This window comes from Lonchura striata, chromosome 1 (genome assembly GCF_050655825.1).
Source record: "Lonchura striata isolate lonStrDom1 chromosome 1, ASM5065582v1, whole genome shotgun sequence".
In the NCBI taxonomy this organism is placed as follows: domain Eukaryota; kingdom Metazoa; phylum Chordata; class Aves; order Passeriformes; family Estrildidae; genus Lonchura; species Lonchura striata.
Genome location: NC_140703.1, coordinates 83,242,754 through 83,268,390, shown reverse-complemented (window position 1 = coordinate 83,268,390; position 25,637 = coordinate 83,242,754). Strand labels below are relative to the sequence as shown.

At 39.2% G+C, this 25,637-nt stretch overlaps 1 protein-coding gene and 1 long non-coding RNA gene across 2 annotated transcripts; one reads left to right on the top strand and one right to left on the bottom strand.

The window, feature by feature from the left end:
- Positions 1 to 870: 870 nt before the first annotated feature.
- On the bottom strand, positions 871 to 24,991 carry LOC116184295 (uncharacterized). The gene is made up of 3 exons (XR_004149058.3): positions 24,548 to 24,991; positions 10,718 to 24,398; positions 871 to 8,832 (listed from the first exon to the last, which is right to left on the bottom strand). It is a non-coding gene; the product is annotated as an uncharacterized LOC116184295 (long non-coding RNA).
- ARGLU1 (arginine and glutamate rich 1) lies at positions 11,929 to 21,854 on the top strand. The gene is made up of 4 exons (XM_021530223.4): positions 11,929 to 12,526; positions 15,938 to 16,163; positions 18,482 to 18,565; positions 19,836 to 21,854. Exons 1-4 carry the CDS (start codon positions 12,171 to 12,173, stop codon positions 19,998 to 20,000), a joined length of 831 nt encoding a protein of 276 aa, XP_021385898.1. The 5' UTR covers positions 11,929 to 12,170; the 3' UTR covers positions 20,001 to 21,854.
- Positions 24,992 to 25,637: the final 646 nt, after the last annotated feature.

Below are 25,637 nucleotides of genomic sequence, written 5' to 3'. Positions count from 1 at the left end.
TACTTGCCTTCCTATAAAAGGGAAATTTAGGCTCATTCAAGAATTCTGCTTCCATTGGGAGTGACGAACAGTGTGTTTATTTCCATCAAAGACAAGGGACAGCCCTGCAGTGCCTATAAAATGGGAAATAGAATATTGTTCAACAAAGGTTGACTTGCTCGTGTAGATTTTTGTCAATACTGCTTTTGTTCAAAATGGGAAGCAGTGTTCCTCTGACTGTACTATTCCAATTCTTCTCATCGCAGTATTCTAATGGATGAATTCCTTTAATATATTCTGTGGTTTGGAGGAAAATAAAACAAAAAACACACAAGCAAAACAAGTGTTGAGAACTGGAAAGAAACTGGTGGTCCTGAGTAGAAAAGAAGTAATGTACAGCTCACTGGGCGACAGTTGTGAAAGGCTAGTTGCCCAGGCCCGGTTCAGTGGCTTGGCTGGCTTAGTTTTCTCAGGGAAGGAGTTAGTTTTCCATGGAAGGAGTCAGTCGGGGCAGGAACCCGCGGCTCCATCCGCCCGCCGGCGCGGCGGAGCGGGGGCGGTGCCCTCGGGCGCCCTCTACTGGTCCGGAGCGCGCACCACGGGTACCGCCGCGCCGGCCGCGTCCGCCCGCGGCAGCGCGAACCTTCTGCCAGCCTCCCTGCGTGCATCCCAGGGAGCCCTCAAAATGGCTTTCCCAATGCTAGAGCATTAACCAAAGTATCTACATATACAGAAAACTCTTTATCCTCTTTCGAAACAGGCAAAAGCACTCTTTAGACAAAGGACAATAAACCACATAGAGAACTACTATAAAATATTTCAATAATTTTCTTGCATTTTCCTTTCAAAGAATTGCAAGGAGATTGAGATGCATTGTTAAAAACAAATGAGGAAACTAAAATGCAGCTGTTTTATTTCTTACAAGCAATGCTGTTACTGAAAAGGTAAATACAGTATTTCGGGAATTTTCACTTCTACATGCTGTTTTTCATATCACTCTTAAAAATAGGATATTTCAACTGATTGCTTTCATAATAATTCAGGAATTTGACATTTTTAAATAGCTGCACACAGATGTCTACTGAAAGATAAATGTATGACCTCTTTGAAAAAATATTGCTGATATCAACATTGCAGAGTTATGTCAGAAGTAAGAAGAGTTACTTTCACTTATAGTATAAATTCCTTTCATAAAGGAACACTACAGAATGAAGCACAGTCAGTTTCACACACAGACACATACAAAGGTCCCAGCACAATAACCACTCAAAAATTATCATTGTCAGCTATCATTGCCATTTCAGGTTTGGCTTTCTTTCAATAACAAAACCATATTTAACATAAAGCTTCAAGCCTACTTTAAAAAAATACAACATATGTTATTAGAAACAGCAATTTGCATGGCATATTTCACTCCTATGCAGCAAGTTCTAAAAGATGACTATGCTTAAAGTCACTATTCAATTTATAATGCTTTTGTAATAAAAAGTTTTACAATTCAAAGTAATGTTGTTTTTTTTTTTTTCTCTTCTGTTCTCTGAAGTAACTAACAAGAAACAGCATTCTTAAGAGACTGAACCCTTTTGGGGAACAGAGATGCCAAACACAGATACAAAAAAGAATAAAAACTCTAAATTCACTTAAAAAAAAAAAAAAAAAAAAAGACAACCCTGAAGCTCTTGTAGATACCCTAATGTAGTAACATAAGAAATGGACATCACTGAAACAAAGAATGAAAAAACAATCAGGAAAGAAGATCTAGCCACAGGGCTTTGTTTTCGTGCAGATGAGAAGCAGTGTGCTACAGTCCCTATAGAAGTACAGCAATTGCTGTGTTGGGAACATCCAGCCCATCCATTCTAGAGCCCAGACAACTGAGTACATGTTACACAATCTAACTCTTCCCAGCAGCATTAGCCTGGACTCTTTCTGGAGTACTGCCTCTCAGTCACTTTCAGCATTGCACTGAGGTTACTTGCCATAGCATGCTGTTTTTATGTAAGCCCTGGTGATCGAGGAACAAACCTTCCCACAAATCACTGCTAGTAAAGATAAGATCAATGAGAATGCAGAACAACTGCTTGCATCGTGGCAGAGCTAAACGAGATAGTGCCATTCAGTGAGATTACTTCTGAGGAAGGGCAGACAGAGTAAGGGCTGTAGCCACATTGTCAGGCGGGCTGGGAACATGACCAGAGCACTGCATAACCTCCTTTTGTCAAGCTTATCATGCACCTATCTGTTAATAAATAATAATGGTTGTTACTATTTGGCTTTAACAGGCTTTGTCAGTTTTAAAATGAGATTGCATTCTTTTTAAATAGGGTCTTGCTGCAATGCAAACGGGCATTTCATTATTAATTTATTTTTCAAGGCTATATGGATTTCCTATTGCAAATGCTGAAGTGATGATTTGAAGATTTTTTTAAAGTTTTCATTTTCAGTAGCAAACTTTGTTCATTTAGTTCCTGATAGGTAAACTTGACTGCTCAAGAAAAAACATTTTACTTTCCTTCCCAGTACTAATATTCTACGACTGATTCTGTCAGCTCACAAAGTGAGCAAAGAAAGCTACTGGCCTGTGATTTGCAAAGTCCCTTGCCTGCCATAAGTTGTGCAGCTGCAAGCACTGCCTTCCTGCAGGCTCTGTCCCTCATTTGTGAAGCAGAGATAATAGGTACTCCTTGCTTGCTGCACAATAGCTATGAGAAGTCAAACACAATAAACCCTCAGGAACACTGTGGTCATAAGAGGAATAAAGCAGCAAAGGTGAAAAGTCAGGACATATTTATTCTCCTGCAGAGCACTGCTCTCAGGACAGCAAGGCAAACAGGCAAACAACCCTGGTGTAACAACAGGTAGGGTTGCAAGTAACATGCATCTGGCCTGTTGCTTTTAACTGGTATTGTTTCTGTTGCTAGCTCTGTAGAACACTGTGATCAAAAAAATATTGGTTCCTTGGTTGCCAACTATTTTTCTTTTATTAGTAATACCGACCTTTGTTTATTCTTCTTCCTCCCATGGGAAATTTCAACACATCTCCAGAAAGGTTGTCATATGACTCTCAGTTATAATGGGTTCCCTCCCTTTCTTCCCAGGCAAGGCTCTCTCTTTCCTTTTTTTTTCTCTCTATATTTGAAGAGAGGAAGACCAAGTCAAATCTCCAATGTGTTCACATTCATGTGATCTGAACAAAATTAACAGATCAGCAGTTCTCACACCTTTGCCTAGGAGACGTACAGCTGAAAAGAATTCATCTCAGACACTGTTCCATTTGAACTGTTTAACATTCATTCTGACATTAGCAAGAGACCATGAAGAAAATTAGAGTACATATATGTATATAGCGTATGTTCATTTTTGTGGGGTTTTTTCCTTCCCTTAATGCAGTGTGTTTTCAGGGATTTTGCATTCTTCATTTCTTGGCTCTTTTGCTCTTAATTTCCTATTTGTTCTCCCACCAAGCTCTTTCCTTTCTCACCCATGCATTTTACTATCTGCCCCCAATATTGCTCACTCACAGTCTATATCTTGGTGTGGTTTTGTTGGCTTCAGTTACCCCTCCACCCCCCACCACACACCTGATCATCCTCTATGTGGTTGATTTTGCCTTCTTATCATGAACTACTACCCTTTGTCCTAGAAAATCCTTTTCTTTCACTAGGTCATCATGTACTTCTGTCATTCTCATTTGTAGCCCCCAGCTCCACTACTGGCAGCTCCTGCTGATGACAGATGTCTCACAATCAACTGCAAGCCTGCTCTTGGCTCCAAGCCTGAGGGAAGCTCCAGACTTTTGTTCACATTTTCTCTTTGCAGCAGCACTTTTATACAGATGCAGCAAAGTCACCTTTGCAGCAAAGCTTCCTGAAGTACAGCTTCTTAGAGAATTCCAGGTCTCTCTGCACCACCAAGACTGAATACCTGTAGAAACAGCCTGAGAAAAAATTGCAGACAATGCTATCCAGCAGGGTGAGTAAGCATGGATGGCATTTTGCCCTGGAAGTCTTGTTTTGAGCAGTCAGAGCATGTCGGTGCATTATTTCATTGCCTAATATACACAGCAGGAGCTCCAGAATTGAGTGTGCATATGAACCTTCATCATACCAATCCTAGGCTGCATACATCCTCCCCCATCATCTAGTGCAATACTTTCATCTCTCCCCATGACTCCTGTGCCATTCAGCCTCAGTATTATCTTCCTCTGCTCATTTCTTCTACTTACCTTTGGCAAGCCATAAAGAATACATAATTGTCCAACATGGAGCTAAATTAAGAGAGTCTAGGATGTGCTAAGTCATCAAGCAACTAGCAGGAATGTCTATACACTCAGCTTAACTAGATATTCCAATGCTATACACATTTAGATTGGCCTGGGGCCTATCTCTCAGGTGCTGGCAGCCAAATACCACAGTCTTGTAGCCTGCAAAAAATGTCTTAAGGGGCTACATCTGTACAAATCCAATATATAAAGTAATTGTATCAACTTTCAGTCTTTTTTCCCCATGTGCTCCCAAGCAAAGAAACCAACACCAAAGGACTTGCTAACTCAGCTCTACATGATGTTACCACATTGGCAAGTAGCACTTTGCAATAAAAAACCTGTGAACTACAACAGTGGCTGCTGAGAACTGCATGCCCACGTGACTTGCTTTTGGCAAGAGCTTTACTTTCCACTAGCTCCAGACTAGTCCTACAGACTGCAACCCCAATAGAAGAGAGCTCTAGAACACATCATCAGATATCACAGAAACTCAGAACAGTTCAGGCTGAAAAGGACCTTTGGAGGCCACCTTGTCCAGTCTGTCCTGTTCAAGCAGGACCACGTACAGCAGGTTGCCCAGGACCATGCCCAGAATATCTCCAAGTATGAATGCTCTAAATCCTTCTGGGACAACCTTTGCTGGGTCACCCTCACAGTAAAAAAAGTGCTTATGTTCAAACAGAACATACCATATTTCAGGTTTTTTTTAGACTTAGTCTTATCCAAAAATAACCCAATCCAAATGAAATCAAACTGATGTTTAAGAGATTTGCTTCAACAGCAAAACCAAGATTTTATTCTAGCTGAAATGCTATTGTGTTTTTGTTCACCATTTCATCTACACAATCATGTTCTACCACTCTTATTCACAACCAGCAGTACCTTCCTTTAAAAAGCGATGTTTAACATAGTATTTCTTCAAATGTCTTAATATTGTATGGGCATTTTGTCTTCCCTTACCTGCTTCCTCGTCTAAAAAAAAATAGGACACAAAGCAAAATACAGAGAACTGACCAAATGCAAATATACTACCACACTACACATTGCAATGATTTAAACAATAGAAGCATATGTTTCATCCATTCAAAATGCAGGTAAGAGATAAAGAAATGTGCTTTCCATTCCACATTTACTTTGTTTCCCACATTACCAAGATTATATCCCGAGACTTCTTAAAGCCACAATTAGCATCTGTGATAGAAATGTGAAAACAACTTTACCAAACTTGTATGTCAACACAAAACACTGTCAATGACCAGAAACCACATAGACATTGAATGCCAGGTATCTCTGGAATAGTACATCTGGGCAGTAGATACTCCATGCATTTAGGAGCTGATTTTGTTCTAACACAGTGCCATCTTAGACCCAAATGAACCAAACCCATTGTGAAATCAGTGCCCAGCTGGGCTGACAGATGATGAAAAAGACTGTGTAGAGACACTACAGAGTGTGCAGCTGTGTGCAGTGTGGCAGGACACCATCTAAATAGTGGGTTGGATGCTATGCATGCTGAGGGTGCCCAGTGACCAGAGCTTTGCAAATCACCAAGATAGCCCTTTTCCAGTACTTCTGAGGTCACAGCTATGGTTACAGCTCTGTGGTAGATCATCAGCAGGGGCAAGTCAGCCAGATCCCTCATGAAAATACTATTCAGTTTGACCTGCATAATTGCTATAACTATAGTTTAAAAAATATGCAATAATCTGCAAACAACTACTACTGATAGAATTTAGGAATAAAACATAAGGAAGAATACTAGAGGAAAATAACACATGCACAGTATTTTTGGCCTTCCAAAAAGAGTGAAGAGACACACAAATGAAAACTCCCAGAAGAATAGACTTCAAAATGTCTCTCCTCCTTAGTATTTTATTACTCTTCAGATCATTAAGAAAGACATCTACATGTACAGAGTCTCAGCTTTTGTCATCCTAGTGAGATTTTTCTCAAAAAGTTCAAAAGTAAAATTTCTGTTAAAACAAAACTCTACAATAAAATTGCATCATGCCCCGAAACTTTATTCCTTCAACCTTTAACCTAACAAGTCAAGGAAATTAATTAACAAATCAACTTGCAAAACAAAGCACTACTTTTGTGAATACAGGAGGCAGAAACTGGCACTCAGAGGACTTCCTGCTAAACTGGCTTGCTCATGTCTTATATTTTTTAACTAAGCATAACTGTTATTTTCTGCCCACTCTAATACATACAAGTTTTAAAGTTCATCAATTTGCATGTTGAGTAGAAGAAAAAAAAAAAAAGGTTTAATCTGGCCTTTTTTTGATAAAATTTCAACAGAATAGTTGTAAATATTAAATAATGCTTCAGGGTCAATTCCCATTAATTGTGGTAACATTGACTTAATTTTGAAGTGTAGGTAGGATGTTTTTCTGTACCTGTAACCCTATTTTTATCATAAACAAGTTGCTTCTTGACTACTGGGAGAAAAAAAAAAAGTAAACACTCCCAGTCATTTTCATACAAAAAGTGGTACTACTAGAGATATTAGTGTGTTTAAAGAAATAAAATAAATAAGCAGGAAAAACAAAACAGGAAAAATCATGGTTACAGATAAAATATGAAAAACATTCTGGATATAAAAATTTCACAGCCAGTATTTAATCCAAATACTTTTTTCAGAATTAAACATAATTTAGGAACTCATCAAATACACATGCTAACTAGGAGATACCAAGCCGAGAGGAAGTGCTGTACAAGGAGGCGTGGCTGTCCCCGTGTTAAAGCCGAAGTGTCTGAGTCAGCACCACAAAGGTGGCATCTTCATCTCTTCAGGAGCCAAAAACTGGGAGTCCTCTCCTGAAGGCAGTGCCTACGGTAGTCTTTGAAGAACAGAACACACTCAGTCCTTTTGAAACACAGCTGCCGTGGGAGGGGAAATGTTATACAACACCTAAGCAGTTACAGCACCTGCCAAGTTTTGTGATCCAGCTCTCAGGTTAGCGCCGTCTCTTTTCTCATGATTATGGAACAAAATTTAAAACCAGTCTGTTGAAAAGACTTAAATCCAGAGCAACTTGCTCGCCCGCTTCCAGAGTGCCACTGACATTAGGTTACAACATGTTGCCTCCTGCCTCTGAACATTCATTTTCTGTTTTGTGAAATCTGTGAGGACACAGAGGGGAACTTTGCCCCTAGCTCCCTTCTCACCTTCCTCAAGCCTAGACATTAGGCTGGTGATTAACATACGGTCATGGGAAGGAAGAGACATTGATATGAATGAGGACACACCTGAATCCCATTTTCCTGCTTGTCCAACAAGTCTAACCACTATGTTAACCACTGAATCATCAGCAACCTGGTTTTGAATAACAGTGTTCATTGCTACTCTGGTTTGTTTTGTTCGTGGTTTTTGGGGTTTTTTAAAAGGCATTATCCCAGTACTCACATTAGATCAGTCCCTAATGAGGCTTAGATGACACCTCAACTCATTGCTGATTGGCTTAAATCCCTAGTCACACATACCAGAACTATAATTGCTATGAAATCCTTCAGATAAATAAGAGCATGCCTAAAGAGTTAAAGTAACTCTATGATTATGCAGCTGCTCAGGAAGGTTGGTTGAACTTCTTTTATTGCCAAACTTCAGTGGACCAAGCCATAGGTCAATATATATTTCTTATATGTGGCCTTAAATGTGCATACTTCACATGGTATTAATGATATTGGAAAAAAAATACTGAGAAAACGGTGCATTACTATGAATTGCTATGGTTTGCAGATCAGGGTCTCAAGTTGTGATCAGAACTTATGTTCACCACTTCTAATAGCATTCAAGAGCTTTTGTTTAGGACCTAAATAGATCAGGAACTGCAAACAAAGCATGCAAATGAACATTCCTTTCCATTCTTCCTTTCCCTTCTTCAATGTAGACAGAAAAAAAAACAGTCCAAATGTTTAAAAACGTAGTCAGTGGGCTTACATAATAAAAAAAAATAAAACTTCCTCTGACATTGATAATTAATGTAATTTTTAAATTCCCACACTGATAATTAATTTTTAATTCACATATTGATCTAAATTTGACAATTTTATTTATTTTCTAAAACTAAATCCACGTGGGAAAGAAACCAGATATTGTTTTAAATTAATTAGAATCTTGTATGTACACATACTAGTCCTGATTACTCAAGCTGTGCCTTTTTGCATATTCAAATTACAAAACACTTCTGTATAGTATTGCATTCTGTATAGTATTGCTCATTTCCAAGGACATGATTATCATCTGAACATATGGAAAAGAGGAAAATAGTTATTTTACCTAATAACTATACTTATGTATACAATCTACTGAAGTTTCCTTTATAGGTACCATGTGAAAACTCTTTCCATTTATTTAATTTCTCATTTTACAGCATTTCCTCTACATTCTTTCACTTAAAGAATTTTAACAGTCCTTTGAAGCAGAGTTTTGGTGACTTATTCTCTAAAGTTTTAGAAAGGATATTTCTCTTTCTGCCAACTGTTCCATGCTCCTGCCATGTCTTCCTCATAGCTGTTCTGCCAGTCTCCCAGGTGCTTCATCTCCCTACCTCTGCAGCTTAGTAGTTCAGAACTCCACAGAGCTGCTGAAAGAGAAACAAAGCACCTGACAGAAAATGCATACCCACAACAAGCAACTCCAGCATTAGGTATTAAAAAAAATCATTAAAAAGTGACCAAGTGATACAACTTCTACTCCTGTACAGCTTCTGTGATCTATGACATGAATCCCAGCGCTGACTCACTTGGAATAAAAAAATAAAAATTAACCCCCCCACACCTGTATTCAAAATTTCTGACCTTGTAATAAACTCTGGTTGAAACAGCTACTTTGAAAGAACCAATACACATTTAAACCACCTTTTCTTCCTTAGCTCTTCTGTGCTACTTCTGCCCTCTTACTATTGTGAGGCAGACTATACCAGATGACAGCAAATTACCAAACACCTTATCCTATTATGCTTTTGCTGTCTTCCCCTCCTTGCCCTCCAGAGGTTCTCCTATTTTAGACCTATTACAAAGATCTCACATCCAGCTGTGCCACAATAGCAGAACCCAAAATAATCCACCTTTAATCTCCCAAGATCCCTCTTGACCCAGCTAATGACAGAAGTGGTGGTGCAAGCAAGAGCAGGTACAATTTGGAGATTATGAGAACACAGTATCACCATGGAGCTACCCCCAAATGCCTATGGTTGAGAGATTTCATGTGATGACAGTAGCCAAGGTAAAGAAGGGCGAGGTGTTTTAATTACACCACCATTTGGTTGTCAAATAAGCTATTTTCCAACTCCAAGGTAACCATTTTAAGAAGCAAATTATGCATTTTAATATACGGAGATACATTAAAATGGGAAAAAATGCAAAAACATGAGAGTGCATGGAAATTCAGTATGTCTTGCAAACGGAATGTACTTACATGGGATTAAAAACTTCAAAATTCTAATATTTAATAAAAAGAAATTGCATTACCTTAATCAAATATTGAAAATTTCAAATGGAAACTGACAAGTGAAATTACCATAATTTTAAATTAATTGAAAACAAGAAATTAAATTATGTAATTAAATAGTTTTTAAATTAAGTATTTTGTAAAAAGTTCCTTTTGGTACTTCAATTCCATATCAATTGTAATAATATCTGGAAAAAAAACCCTAAATATTAATATTTTACTATTATGAAATGTATTACTACCATTAGGCTAGGATAATTAAAAAACAAATACACAAACAAAAACCAACAAAACCCCAGCAATCAAACAACTACCAAACTTTAAAAATAAAAGAATTCATAGATAGAAATGTTCTTCTACTAATTTTTCATCTATTAGGAATGTATTTTTAAGAGGACAAGGAGCTTTTTCCAGAAATACTAGAATTTAGTCCTCATAAATAAAAAAGTATATAGACTAATGATCTCAAGCTATTACAGGCATTAAAAATCTTGTGTCCTTATTAATTTGAAACTTTAAAAAAATGAGATGGAACAATGCAATAATGGATTGGGGAAAATTATTGCATTAATCTATATAATTCCTTAATTCTACACAATATCATAATTAATTGTTCTCACAAAATATTGCATATTACATTTTATGGTTCTGATGAGTCAATGTTACTAAATAGGAATAAAATAATAATAAATACAGGTCCAGATTATAATGACTTACCAAGGAGAAAACTCAGTTTATGATAAATATTTTAAAAATTCATTTAAAGTTATAAGTGACTGTAAAATAATTAATTCTGCCCCTTCCTCCCTTCTACATTTCAGGTCAAGTGTGATACATCCACTATGACACGTAGTACTAACAAAATTATGATCCATTTTTCATCCAGAACCTGATGTACCGTGTGAATTTAAAAGCTCCAGTACACACTTGCAGACAAGCTGCTGCAGGAAAGGTGCCAGCTAGAAACTCACCCACCCGGTCAGGGGCTAAAAGGTCTGATTATCAACTTCCTTAGTTACCTGTTGCATAAGCTTCCCCCGGGCTAGGGACAATCAAGAGCGCCCAGAGCCTGTGGCACTGGAATTCCGGCCGCGCAGGTTTCACCGTGTCCATTGCTCTGCTGTTACTTGCACAGTGACCCGTCAGAAAGCATCTTCCATTTGATTTCTTTTTTGGTATTAAATAGACTGAATTTCAAAATAAGAACATCTTCCTTCGAGAAAAAAGAAGGCAAGTCAATCAAATTAATTAGAAGGAAAGACCTTTTAGTGAGATTGGATTATGTCCAGTGGCTAAACGAATATTTTGCAAGTTTAGTAGAAGTACTTAGAAAAAATGCAGACCTATTAAAAATATTATTATTAAAATATTATATTAAAAAAATTAACAAAGCACACAAGTTGTGAAAGATATCAAGGAGCTAAAATTGCGGCTCAGAGTAAGGAATGAGGTTAACTATCTATAGATTGCACCAGTTTACTGAAATAAAGAATAACATCAGTTCCAAATGTTGTCGTAGAAGAAATGGCTAACAATTACGTGGCAGAACTGGGATAAAAGCGTCCTACACAGATAGCTATAGAACCTCCGAGTTCATACTCTCTGCCTGACCTGGATACCAACTGAGCTCATACTCCCCTATGCCTACACACCTGTAGCTAACAAATGACAATAATGTCTACAGGTAAATACACTTAAATACGACCAAGACAGCCCTTCCCTGTGCCACACTGAAACTACCAGGAAAACAGACCAGGGACTAACCTACTAACTTCTTTGCCAAGTGTGTAATTCACTGATAAAACTTTCTGGTTGTTTGCGAGCCCTCTGACTTTTGTCGTTCCTTTCGACCACTGAACATCTACGAATCTCAGGTGATTCTTTCCCTTTAAGGGTGGGTCTTCATAGTGCTCAAAAACTCATTTTCACAATTTAGTGAAAGATTAAGGAAGTTTTTCGCAACTTCCTTAATCTGCAGTGACAATTCTCTCTGTTCCCCATATCAAAACAAAATAAAAATAAAGTAATCAATGTTTGAGAGAACTTTCAATCAAGGGACACACTGCAATTCCCTCGGAGGCGACCCCTCGGCCGGCGCGGGCCCGCTCCGAGCGGCGCTCGCCATTGGCTGCCGGACATTGCCGAGTGCGCTCGGGCTCCGCCGGCGCGGCGCCGGAGGCGGCGGGGAGGGGAGCGCACGGCTCGGGCACGGCGCGGTGCATTGTGGGGCGGGAGAGGAGAGTCACTGCTCAGCCAGGGCCGCCATCTTGGCTGCGTCCGGACTCTCTCCCGCTCTCGGGGCCTGTTCCTTCTCCTCGCAGCGCAAAGCGGTGGAAAGGGGGAAGACGAAGGGCCCGCCAGGGCGGTGCTGATGCGCGCAGAGCCTCCTCGCACCACTCCCGGGCGCCGCTAGCAAAGGGGGCGGGGGTGGTCAAGCGGTCGCCGGCGCGGCCTCTTCTCTCCTCTGCCGGGATGGGTCGGTCCCGCAGCCGGAGCTCATCCCGCTCCAAGCACACCAAGAGCTCCAAGCACGCCAAGAAGAACCGGAGCCGATCGCGGTCCCGCTCCCGAGAAAAGGAGCGGGCAAGGAAGCGCTCCAAGTCCCGGGAGAGCAAGCGGAACCGGCGCCGGGAGTCGCGCTCCCGCTCGCGCTCCAATACGGCCCCCTCCTCCCGGCGCGACCGGGACCGCGACCGCGACCGCGCCTCCTCCCCCCCCGACCGCATCGACATCTTCGGGCGCACGGTGAGCAAGCGCAGCAGCCTGGATGAGAAACAGAAGCGGGAGGAGGAGGAGAAAAAAGCGGAGTTCGAGCGGCAGAGGAAAATGTGAGCCCCGGGCCTGCGCTGGGCATGAGGGGGTGGTGAGGGATGAGGGAGGAAGGGAAGTGCTCGGGCCTCTCCCTCCCCGTGGGCTAGGGGCTGGCTGCAGGCGCTCGGGCCCTCGCTGAGGCCGGGCCAGTGCCTGTTTTCCCGCCATCCGCCCGTTTCTCAGAGCCCGGCTCCCCCAGGTGCGTGCGGAGCCGCCCGCACGCCTCCTCCCTCTCGGCCGGCGCTGCCCGCTCCCGTCCGCCGTGGCTGGTCTCTCCCTCCTGCGCTGCTCCTAAACTTCCCTGTGCGGTGGAGGCCTCGGCGCCCCTGAGGCTTTGTGCTGCACTGCTGCACGCCCGCCCCTCCCCTTCGTGGCGTGGAGCTGGTTACGCGTCGAGCGGAGGTGTCTGGAGGTGCTCGAGTGAGGGTTTCCAGGAACACTGTGCAGCTGCTGTATTAACACTGTGGGATTACTTTCTTGCCAAATGGGACCGTGAGATCCGGTGACTTGTTTCATCTGAAACCTTGCCCTTTTTTCAGTTTATGTTATGGGGAGTGTGGTTATTTATTAAGTCTGCAGATATAAATACTATTTTAATAAACGATGGGGATGCATGAATATGTTTAGCAGCATATGAAGTTATAAAATAGACCTTTATGCAGTAGAGAGAAGAATGATTTATAATCAGGTGGTTCTTTTACTTTGAACACTACCCTTGCTCATTGGACCACCTTATCCAGAAAAAGCACTTGTTTGTACATATGAAGCCAAGTGGTGCTGTTAATTCTCAGGTGGAGCTTTACTTAAGCCATATCGTCGTTCTCAGGAAATACTAGTTGTTGGGCTTGTTGGGCCCAAACTGTCACTTTCATTTTCCTTTGAAGATAATCACCTTTGATAACTTCAGAGTTTTGAGAGTCAGAAACTTCCACAGTAATGCAAACATGTGAAAATTGACATATTTTGACATACTGATCCTTGTTTTGTGGTTTAGAATTTTATTCAGTACTTAAATTAAGAAAACTATTCTGTGCATATCTACAAAGAAGAACTGGAATGTGCTTAAAAATTTGAGAATGTAATTAATAGTTTATTCTAGTACTTAGGAGTTGGTTTAGTTCATGTGTAAATTTTCTATGGAAGTTAGCTTTGAAATTTTAAAAAGCTCATGAAGTCTGTGTAGAAGGAATATGGTATTTCAACAGTACTTGCTACAGAATAGTAGATGTTAGAGGAAGAATCATTATTGGAAAAGATTGAATATATAATTTTGATACTTCTACAATACACTTTAAATAATAAAAAGAAAAAGCAATGAAAATTCGAGTAGGGAAGTATGGTATTTTAGTAAGTCATCTGTAAATTGTATTACGTATCTTAGTGTAGATTCATGTGAGATAAGGAAAGAAGTGCTTCCTTTCTGACTGAATCCATTAGTGGACAGTTCATAAATTGGAACTGACTTTCTTCTTCTCATGTCTTGTTCAAATCTCAAGAAACAGCATAACTTCAGCCTTTTCTTATAGTGCTCATTTCCTTGCCTTGCATGTATGACTTTTTTCCCCTCAGAAATTTGGTAAAATGTAAGTTGTTTCTTTTCTCCAGATTTCATACAGTTAGTCTTTAAGAAGTAAATGGATCATACAAAAAATAGTTTTTTATACTAGTGACTTATCTGATCCTCTGGAATCATAATTCAGTAGGCCAGAATGATAAAATTATAAAATGCTGTAAGTTCATATGATTTAAAAGAAAAATAGTTGATATGATACAGAATAAATCACTGAGATTTATATCTGTGTTTATAATTTTATTTTCTTAATAAGGTCTAAGCCATTGTAATGTCATTGCCTGTAAGTCTGAAAATACATTTCATTCATTTAATTTGATTGGAGTTTGTTGGAGTGAGAAGAATGAAACGTGCAGGCACAGTGCTTAATTTGAGTGCATCGTCAATTGCTGCGGATATTTGAAAATGTTTTTCAGACGTGAATGCAATGGTATTTTTGTAACTATGCACTATCTTTATTCAATTAGCTAACTTTTTTCCTAGATTTCCTGATGTTAAATGTAAAGCTATGAATATTTAATAAAACATGAGAATATGAACTTAATGACAATTTATTTCTCTGGCACTCTAGCCTCTTAAGTATACTAAGCAGTATTGGTTCAGGATGGTGAGAATAGTTGCTGGTGAATAAGAGGGACTGGAGACCTTTTAAAATAAAATAATTTATTTGAGTGGGGTTGACACATTTTTCTGGGAGTGGTCTAGGTTTTTGTTTGCCTTATGTTGCTTTTTTTTTTTTTTTTTTTTTTAAATCAGAAAAAAATCACTTCAAGATACTTTGTGTCCATTTGGTAAAATGAATACTTGTCTAATATACCCCAGCTAAATTTGCTATCTCTTGAGGATTGTAACATTAAGATTGGTCTTCTCTGGCCAGTGATTGAGTTGAGGATTCCAAAACTTTCTACTGAAAGAGATCTAATTCTTTCAGTAATTATAATAGATCCATGTAATTCAGTAGTTTTGAAAAGATGACACATGACTAGGAGAAACTGGGAGGCTTTCACCTTTGTATTTCTCATGGTTATCTAGATAAGTAATTCATACTTCACATCTCCTATTGTGTATTTGCAAGTTGTGCCTTGGGTCATCTATAAGTTATATGTAACTTCTTATGCAATTATGTAGCTTTTTTTTTAAATTAGTTGTTTTTCAGACAAGATAGATATCTCCAAATGAGATAGTAAAATGCAAACATTCTGAAAATGACAGGATATTAAGATACTACAGCAGTAGTTGTTCATCTGAATCTTGGATTTATGTTGCTGACAGGCCAGAAAAGTTTCATAAGATTGTTCTGTACTTCATGGAATATTTGAAACAGAAGTTCAATATCAAGTTTAAAACAAGATTCTTCTCCCCAAAGCCCATAATAATGCCAGATGAATTGTACTGCTGTCTTCTATTTTAAGATACTGGAGATAGTTTGGTGCCTTTAAGGTGGTGGCTTTAAGGCAAGATTTTACAGGGTATTATTGCTATATGCGGCTTAAAATTGAGACCATATAAACTCTCGAAGGGTAAATGATGGTCAAAGTTGGGTGGGGTTTGGATTTTTTGAAGGAGGGGGGCATGGTGTTATAGTTTTTGGTATGGGTTGGGGTTTTTCCCTTTTTTCCCCTCTCTAATTGTGATCAAGAAATAGGATGATAAGTTGTCTTCAATTTAGTATGTTGTTACAGAGAAAGATACTAACTATGGAATGGTCTGAATGGATTCCCTGTTACAGGAGCGCTGCCTGAAGATTGACTTTCTTTAAATGTATTCAGTAGCATAGCTGATTCTGTGTGTTGAAGGAGTTTGTTTCAGTGCCAATGTTACTGATGAAAAATGTAATCCTCATGTTTGCATTTTGCAGTCGTCAACAAGAAATTGAAGAGAAACTCATAGAGGAAGAAACTGCTCGAAGGGTGGAAGAACTTGTAGCTAAACGCGTAGAAGAAGAGTTGGAGAAAAGAAAGGATGAGATTGAGCGAGAGGTTCTCCGCAGGGTGGAGGAGGCTAAGCGCATCATGGAAAAACAGTTGCTCGAAGAACTCGAGCGACAGCGACAAGCTGAACTTGCAGCACAAAAAGCCAGAGAGGTAACGCTCGGTCGTTTGGAAAGTAGAGACAGTCCATGGCAAAACTTTCAGTGTCGGTTTGTGCCTCCTGTTCGGTTCAGAAAGAGATGGAATACAGCAAATCTAATTCCCTTCTCATATAAACTTGCATTGCTGCGAAACTTAATTTCTAGCCTATTCAGAGGAGCTCACTGGTATTTAAACAGTTACTCTCCTAAAACCTGAACAAGGATACTTGATTCTTAATGGAACTGACCTACATATATTTCAGAATTGTTTGAAACTTTTGCCATGGCTGCAGGATTTATCAGCAGTCCTTTCATTTTGGGGAAGGGTATTAAAAAATATGTTATTATGTATCCTTCATTTGTTTCATTTTGTTTACCTAGACTGTAAGAGGCTTTTGCCTTCAGCCAGGCAAAAAGCAGGGTCCAGCAGTGAGCTGCAGTACCTGTCTTTAACAAATAGGTTTCTTACTCTTCATTTAAAATGAACATTTTCCTTGAGCATACATTGGACTAATTCTGGGACTTCGAGCATAAGCCCATCCACGTCTTCACGAAGGATCTCTGTCCAAATCATTATATCCATTTTTAATAACTACTAACAACTCCTTTTTTTCTCCCTAGAAGTTATAAAAGAGCAGGTTGCCCTTGTCTGAAGTCAAGCTGAACGTGTGACTTGGGTTTTTGGGGCCTTTTTTTTGTTGTTTTGTTTTGGTTTTTAATCGGCAGCTGGAGCAGAAGCTGAAAATGTCTTTCTGTGAGACAGTAATTTGCTACTAAAGGCTTTGATGCCTGCCTGCACCAATCATTCCAGGATCCAGAAATTTCAAGACAAACTTCAAACCGTAGAGGAAATTTGTGCTAAATAGTCATAAGTGTTAAATGCTTTTTTCACTCTCTACGTCCTACACAGTTTATTTTAAATTAATGTTTTGATTGGCTTGTGAAAGGAGAGACAGTAGCAATGCAGTTTTCCCCTTCATACTAGATGTGACTTGTCAGTCACATGGTATCAAATTAAATGGAATGCTGAGTTACAATAAGTACTAAAAAGAATAAATAAATTATAAACTTTTCTCGCAAATTCAGACTTTAATATCAGAGTTTAAGTTGAATTTACATGTTCATAGTCAGCAAATTCTTCATATGTAGAGGATGGATGACTTGTTTTTTTAAAAAAAGTGTTTTTGGTATTGTCATGTGGAGAAGTCCCACCAGTTCTTTGTAATGTAGAATGAACCTCCATGCCTGGAGTGAAGTGTGCTAGCTAGTAGCTGGTTACTAGTCATAGTAAGAAGTTTTCATATGCTTGCTTTGTTCGTATTAACTTTTTTTTCTTACACAGACACAAACCTCTGGCTAACTTTAAATCCTCCAAATATAAAAATAATTTGGATATATATTATGTGAACTGAAACACTTCAGAATTTTTCACGCAGTCTTCATATTTGAGTTGAATAACAGAGTTCCATAAAATTCACCAAGAAAACAACAATTACAAGGCTTTATTTCCTGATCTTGCCTTCCCTGGACTCCTGAATTCCAAGTTCATACTGCAGACAGTTTCAGCTGTCTTAAAATTGTCAAAATACTGAATGTTAAGTCCATTCTCCCCATGAAAGAAGCCCATAGCTCCATGAAGTATGGATTACCATTTGTATTTTTCACTAACAGTAAATGTATTTTTCTTATTAACTGTTTGCCTTAGGAATGATTTACATATTTTTGTTCCTTCTTACCATAAACATCTGCATTCCTCAGCTCAGCCTTCCTTGTATGTTGTTTCTTTATAAATGGTTGAGCTGCTGATGCAGGTATTGCCAAGCTAACAGTACAAATCATTTTAAAGAGGAAGCTGGCGCGTATGGCAGCCGAGGAGCACACTCTGCAGGACACTGGACAAGACAGTAAATATTCAACTTTTAATGCTGATTAAAGGAGTATAGGTAAAGAATACGTAGGTATACTTAATTGGTGAGACAAACTATTCACTTTATTTATATTTTCTATATTACTTTTTAATTTGGTAAATACTATCCAGTTTTTGTAGTTGTCCTTGTTGATTTGTGTGATATTAAAATCCTAGTAATAAATTGTCAGGATTCTGTGATTAGGGAGGGTTTAGTTGGTTGCTGTTTGGACTGGGCGGGATGATTTAAATTGAGTGCTAGAAACCAGTTTTAGTGGCTGCACAGTTTACCGTTGTGAGGCAAAATAGGTGGCTGTAAAGCTGCCACTTTAAGTCAGTTCACAGAAGAATTCTGAGAAAGATTAGTGAACGTGCAGAAATGAGTATTTTACTTTACTAACATCCTGCCCTGTCCTCCCCTTTAGGAAGAAGAGCGTGCAAAGCGTGAGGAACTAGAACGAATACTAGAAGAGAATAATCGAAAAATTGCAGAAGCACAAGCTAAACTGGTATGTGAAGGTGTTGTTAACTGTTCTATAGGGAAATACAGGTGTCTCTGCCAGATTTGCAACACAATTAAAATAAACAAATCAACCTTTTCTAGAGTTAAGCCTGTGTATTGTATTGCTGGTTCCTTCAGTAACATTGCTGTCCTTTCCCTGAGCATGAAAGACCAGATTCTTAGCAGCAACACTAGGATGGTAAATAGTTTGGATGCAGTTAATTCAGAGAAGAGATGGCTGCCTTCAGAATTTAAAAAGTACATTTTAACTATATCTTATGGGGAGGGTTGAAGTAAGTTTACAAACATGTTCAGCTTTGTTTGACTAATTCTGTTTTGTTGAGCGAGACAAGTACAAACTAGATTTGATTCTAAGTATAATGTTGATATAGAAGTGCTGAAAGGATCTTTCAGCATAAGCTTAAGATGTGTAAGCTAGGAAAGTCTAACTTATGTTGGTCTTCTTAAGCCCTTTTAAATCAGGTGCTTGCCACATGAAAACATTCAATATGATTTAGCTGATTCTAATCAATTGATGACAAGACAAACTAAGCTGCTTCTAAATCCTGATTGAACTCTGTCAGTTTCAATTGCCCAAGTAATTACACCTCTTTCATATAAAAATGAGGCTTCTTAAATCTGCTTGAGCTACATCTACTTTAGATTTCTTTCTGTTTTACCCTTTTCTCAACCTCTTCTGGTAGAAACAGGACAAATGGAAAATTTAAAGTATTGACTGATATAATGAACTAAATAAGCACCTTTAGAAGACCACTGGGAGTGCTGTAAGAACCATAGGTCAATGTAAGGATTGACTAGGTGTAAATCAAGTGAAGATGGTTTTGGATTAGGAGGGGTTTTTAGATGGGTTTTGGAGCAGAGATACTTCAGCATGAAGATAATGTGATTTCGTTATGCGTGTATGGTACTTCAGCTTACACAAGTGACAAGTGTTGGGACAATTTCTGTATATATCTAATGTCTTCCTTAATTAAAATGTAATGTGTTGTTTCCAAAGCAATGTTGAAAAACTTGGCATGTAAACACTCCAGATTTCGATACACTAGCTGTAGTAAGTTCTCAGTGTTTCTTTTAAACTCAATTCAAATAACCATTTTATAAATGGTTTCACTGAAACCAACTATGGCACCCAGCTCAGGTGGAACTGCTTACATACTTATGCAGGATTCCACCTGTTTGGAAGTTAATATAGACTTGTAAATTGCTTTTATGACTACAAAATATGCTGGCCTAAATTTTACCATTTTCCTGTATAGGCTGAAGAACAATTGAAAATTGTTGAAGAACAAAGAAAGATTCATGAGGAGAGGATGAAACTAGAACAAGAGAGACAGCGTCAGCAAAAGGAAGAGCAAAAAATTATCCTGGGCAAAGGAAAGTCTAGGCCAAAACTGTCCTTCTCCCTAAAAAGCCAGGATTAAATTTCAACTCTGAACTCTTAAAAGAAAAAAAATAAACAAAAAAAACCAACAACAAAAAAACCAGGAAAACAAAAAAAAACTTTGTATGGTAGCTTCATGTTGAAGTGTTTTTTTGTTTTTTTTCTTTCTCTCAAATTTTTTTGTCTTTTATGAAAGTTAGCTTGTTCTAATAGGGGCTGTGCTCTGCAATTCTTATTTTTTTTTAACTTCCATTAAGTTAAACCCTTATCAGATCATCGTTGCTTTTTAGAGGATAATCTGTTTTCATCAATTTTGTTTCTGTATTGGTGGTCTGAAGCAACTCATGTAACTTTATGAACTGTGGATGATCTGATAAGGTTTTACTGACCTACTCATCAGAGTTTGACTCTGATAATTGACAGAACTTTTTACTGGGTATTGCTGACTTTTAATGTTTTTATTTTAAAGTCAGTAAATACATGAGTAAATTGCCATAGTATTACTGGACCTCTGTGGTTTATTGTTAAATCAGTGTCCTATGATACTGTCCCGTTGTTGCGCTTGATGTTCCTGATACAGGTAAGGAAATAGTTTGTCATTTCTGCTATGAATACATAGAGAGAGTTCAGTATTGTCTCTGTTAGATTTGTTTTTATTACATTGACAGCATTCAACCAGCGTTCCCCATTGTGTAAATAAACCAATTTGCTGAATAAAGTTAAAGTCTTAAATACGTATGTTTAAGTAAATTTTTTTTAGTACACTTCAATAAACAGCTATAAGAGTGACAATTCACATTATTAAATTCAGGACTATAGTGATATTTTTTTAAATTTTGCTTTAAACTATTGTGGCTTTTACTTAAAATGCAAAATCACACACAGTAAAAAATCCCTGCAGTTGTGAATGTTATTGATGGCTGCTGCTGTTTTTATGAATGTTGGTTTTTGTTCTGACAGAGACTTATTTCAGCTGTCGTATCATGTTTAAATGGCTGTTTGGCTTACTGCACCCAGATTGATACTTCCGATATCTAAACCCCTTCAGTTCATCCCATAATATAATCTATTGTATAAGTTAAGGTCATTACCATATAATGAATCGGATGGAACTTGAAGGATTTAAAAATGGAAGTTTTTTCTCCCAAAGGACTGGACTGGCTAGTACATTTGAACTGAAATACAGAAAGTGAGATTCTGTCTAAATATATTGTTTTAGCCAGAGAGCAACTATTATACAGATCTTGAATCTTATCCATTTATATATACAGGTTTTATTTTGAAAAATGAAACTACAGATTAAAAACTATATATATTAGGTCCCCCTTTTTATATGTAGTTCCTCTACCAAAACCTAGATTACTATAGCTTGTCCAGTTCTAAAACTTTCTTTTTCCTGTCAGCGTGTAACATCTGTAGTAACCACAAAATGACAGTTACCAGTAATTGCCTGAGCATTTGAATGTCACTGGACAAAGTTGGAAGTAATTCCTGATATTCCCAAAGGGTCTGTTTCTGTAGCTTTAGCCAATTAAATGTGGGAGCAAGTTGAATGTGCTGCTGAAAGCAGTATTCAACAAGCTTTGTATGAAACCGGGGCATGGGAGCAGACTGATGTGTATTGCTTTGTCCAGTACGTCAAGAAAATGTGAAGATGGTAAAATACCTACATTATTACTGTACTTAAATTTGTCAATATATTGTATGACAGAAGAAGGTTGAAAGTTGTTTAATGCATAAAAACAAAAGCTGAAGCCAAATAAATCATGTACATGACCTGTTGGCAGGAGCAGGCTGTATTTAAAGATCAACTGATACCTGTATTTCTAAAGCAGAAAACATCCCCTGTTCCCTTATGAGAAACAAGCTATTAAAAGTCAATACTCAAAACAGACCTATGCAGTTTTGTTTCCTGTTATAAAAGCAAGAAGCTAAATAATCTTACATGCAGCTGTGGTATCAAGCATTTTGTTCTGCATCGCATGATTTGCTGCTAAAGAGCAACATTTGTTCTCTGCATTTAATATTGTGTAGGCTTAGAAGTTACCAGGTTATTTTTAGTCCCACCTCAGACTATCTTGTGGACAAAATGCCCATTCCTCATGAGATTGCCTCTTCTGCCATTCCACATTTCACTACCTGTTTCTCTTTCCCCTGCCCTCAAAAAAAAAAAAGGAAAAGCAGTTAGGTCTTTGGTTTGGTTTCCTCTGTTGGGGTAGAAGCTGACTTAAGGCATTCTGTCTTACATCTTTGTAGACCTTGTGTGGGTGAATGTGATATTTGCATTGCTGTGGGCTTTTCTTTTTTAAAATTATTGTAGAACTTCAGAGATACTGTTGATTTCTAGAAAACTATAGATGCATATAGTTTGGAAAGGGGGCAAGTTGACATTTGATGGTAAGAACTTGGGATATGTATCCTTTTAATGCAAAGTATGCAGAAATACAGACTGACACGTAGTGTTTTAACCATAAGCCACCTGCATGTGTCTGCATAGAGAAAATGCTGTTGGTGATTGTGTTCAATGTTTAATTTTTATTTCATTACAGTTTGAACTTCAAATTTTGGTTAGGCAAGTTTTGGGTTGTTCTGGAGTTTTCTATGTTGTTGACCATCCCAGAGAGGCAGGTAGGCATTTTCGTTGCCACCTGCCTTGTGCAGTATTGATTTCCCTTATATGGGAACAGAAGATATCTTAGTGTTCCCAAACTTGGTCATAAATGTCCTGAATAGTTATTATAATATGAAACAGTGTGTCTGGCAAAGATGGGAGCATGGAAGGCCTTAGAACAGCACGTTAAACATGTGCTCTTACTTTGGTGATTTGCTGAACTGCCGTTTGAACTTCATATGTTCATTTATCATATTTTTCCCAAGCCCAAGTTGAAAGCTAACTCCTGAGAAATGTATTGGAGGGATGGCATCCTTGCAGCTTAGCAAAGCATAGACAATTACGTTAGATGTCTAAACTGCCAAGCAAATGCATTCATATGTATAACCTCACTAAAGTATCAACAGTTCATCCATTCCTATCTTGTCTTGAAAAAGAAGGTTTAACATTTGATGTCTCCTTTTCTCTTGAGCTATGTGCCACCTCATACACCTTGCCCTAATGTCCTTCCTGACCTGAAGCTGATCACTCCCTCTTTGCAATGCTATTAACATGCTCTCAGGATTGAGTTTCTGCCATTTTTTGCATGTACACCAAATATGGAGATGTTGGTTATTACTCACTTTTAACTGCATGGAGTATTTCATTAAACATTTTCAGAGCATTTGGGGCCTTAGCTCTGTCATTGCTAGATCTCAACTTGGTGCAAGTGCAGGTGAAATTGAAGTCAATAAACACCTTCCAGGTTGTGTTACAGAGGGGATTTATTTCAGAAGAGAGCTGTGGAGCTGCCTGTGTGCCTAAGACTCATTCCAGGGCAGGAGGATATGGTTGAAGTGCCCAGGTTGGTATCGTTTCAGACTGATGGGCCAGTCTAGCAGGAGCTGAACGATGACTTTCATGCATGTCTGTTCCATTCTCATGCTGGTATTGCCATGTGTGCATTTCAGGGTTATCCCACTCTTTCCACCTCACCATTTTCTTAGTCTGCTGAAGTGTGCTGAGTTTCTGTTGACTAAACAACATTCTGTACTAAACAACCTCATGCTTACAATCATCTTCCATAGACTGACACATAGAATCAAGGGTTGTGCTACCTCAGCATCAGCTCTTCTTGAAATGACATAGATCCCCTTTGACAATAAAAGGCCTGTTGTGTAGCAGAAGCTTGATCCCAGGTCATTTTTCCTACCCTTTATATCACACACCATAGAATACTGTAAATATTTTTGTTTTCAAGGACTGGTGCAGAGAATCAGCATAAGTCAAATCAAACAGTTAAAATGCATGGTTTGGATATATGAATGTCTTTGATTTTTATTACAAGGCTGCTTGAATTCTATGGCTGTATCTGGGAGAAGGGAAGATCATTTCCTAAGATATGTTGACCAAAACTACAGTTCTAAACAGACCTGCTGAAGGCAAATCAACATCTAGATGTATGCTTACTCTACCATAAGTGCAGAAAATGCACTGTTGCATTGTGAATAATATATTAAGAGCTGTTGCAGGTATCTGGCACACTTGGCCTTTTGTTCAAACGATAATTCATTTAAGTGAATAAGCATCAATCATCGTTTCTCTTTATTGACTTTAGCAGTAATTGTATCCATTGAGATACAATTTTTTGACTTTCAAAATGGGTACATTTTAATGTAATGATGAATTATGGTGAGCTTTTCCATCTCAAAAATTTCATGTTTAGGCTGATGTTGAAATGAATATCAGGAATTGTGGGCCCAGTCCTGTTCCCATTCAGATTAGTTGCCCTTCATTATAGATTTTGTAGTACCAGAGCCCGTATCTACATAATTAATGTCGACATCACTGTTGGAAAGAAGGTGAAAGAGGTTATTCAGTGATGAACAGATTTTAATATTTTTAAGCCAGCGTGAGGTACTGGAAATAAAAGTTTAAGCGGCACAAACAGCAAAGTCTCAGTTTTTCAGTAAAGGCAAGGGACAGGCAGGTCTCACCTGCTCGCTGGCAGTGCTCATCCACCCATCCGTCCATGTGTGCGTCCATCCGCGCCCGCCGAGCCGGGCCGCCCGGGCGCCGTGGGAGCGCGGCGCCGCCCCGCAGGCCGCGGCAGGATTTCCCCCAGAGCCGGCTCCCTGTGCGCTCGTCTGTCAGGAAACCGCGCTCCTTGCGAAACCCGAAATGTCTGCTGGGACCTCCTCCCGAAACAGCCCCCAGAGAAGCGGCGGCCGAAGCCGATTTCTAAGTTCCGAACGCTCGTCTTTTTCGCTTTGAAACCCCCGTCCCCAGCCTTTACTCGCCCGTTTCTCCCGTCTCCGAGGCGCTTCTTGGACGGGAGACGGAAAGGCAGAGGCCGATCAGCGGCGCAGAGCCGGCGGCGGGAAGGAGCGCGGTGGCAGCGCGGCTGCCCAGGGGCTCCGCGCCGCCGCAGCCCCGAGCGCCGCCTGCCCCGCCCGGCCCGGACCCGCCTCCCGCTCCGGCCCGGCCCGGCCCTCTTCGGAACCTAAGTACCTCTGCGGCCCGACCCAACCGCAGCGACCGGTTCCTCGGCCAAAAAAAGGTGACCTGAGCAGAGTAGCCACCGAGCCCGCCTTTCTTTGAATATCTTAATCTTTGTTGATTAAGTTATCTCGGAAGCTAGCGCCCAGTTTTGTCTTGGTTTTTACTGAAAAAATATTTTATTAACGTGGCTTTTTATACTCTTACAGTGTGCATCGGTAGGATGCTGGACAGTAGAGTAAAACAGCTGTATTTGCGTAAAAATGATTAGGCATTGGACAATAGGAACCGTGGGATATATTTAGCTACAAGAGGATATTTTCAGACAATACCAGGGCTCTTCATTTCCTCTGGTTTACTTAAAGCAAGGATACGAAGAGTTAGAGGTCACAGTTTACTCACCACTTCTGCAAAACACCGCTCGTAACCTTTTGCTTCTAAACAAACAGAAGCAGCAGCAGCATCACAAAATGAGGTAGACCTATTTTACACGTCTCTGTCGCTGGAAGCATTTATCAGGCTCCGTGTTTACATCTCCTCACGACTGGCTACACACCACACATTTGTTTAAAAGTTTAATAATTAAGT

Coding starts and splice junctions, on each gene's coding strand:
- ARGLU1 (XM_021530223.4), top strand. CDS start 12,171: ATGGGTCGGTCCCGCAGCCGGAGCTCATCCCGCTCCAAGCACACCAAG. Junction 12,527..15,937: donor TTCGAGCGGCAGAGGAAAAT/GTGAGCCCCGGG, acceptor TGCATTTTGCAG/TCGTCAACAAGAAATTGAAG. Junction 16,164..18,481: donor CAGCACAAAAAGCCAGAGAG/GTAACGCTCGGT, acceptor CCTCCCCTTTAG/GAAGAAGAGCGTGCAAAGCG.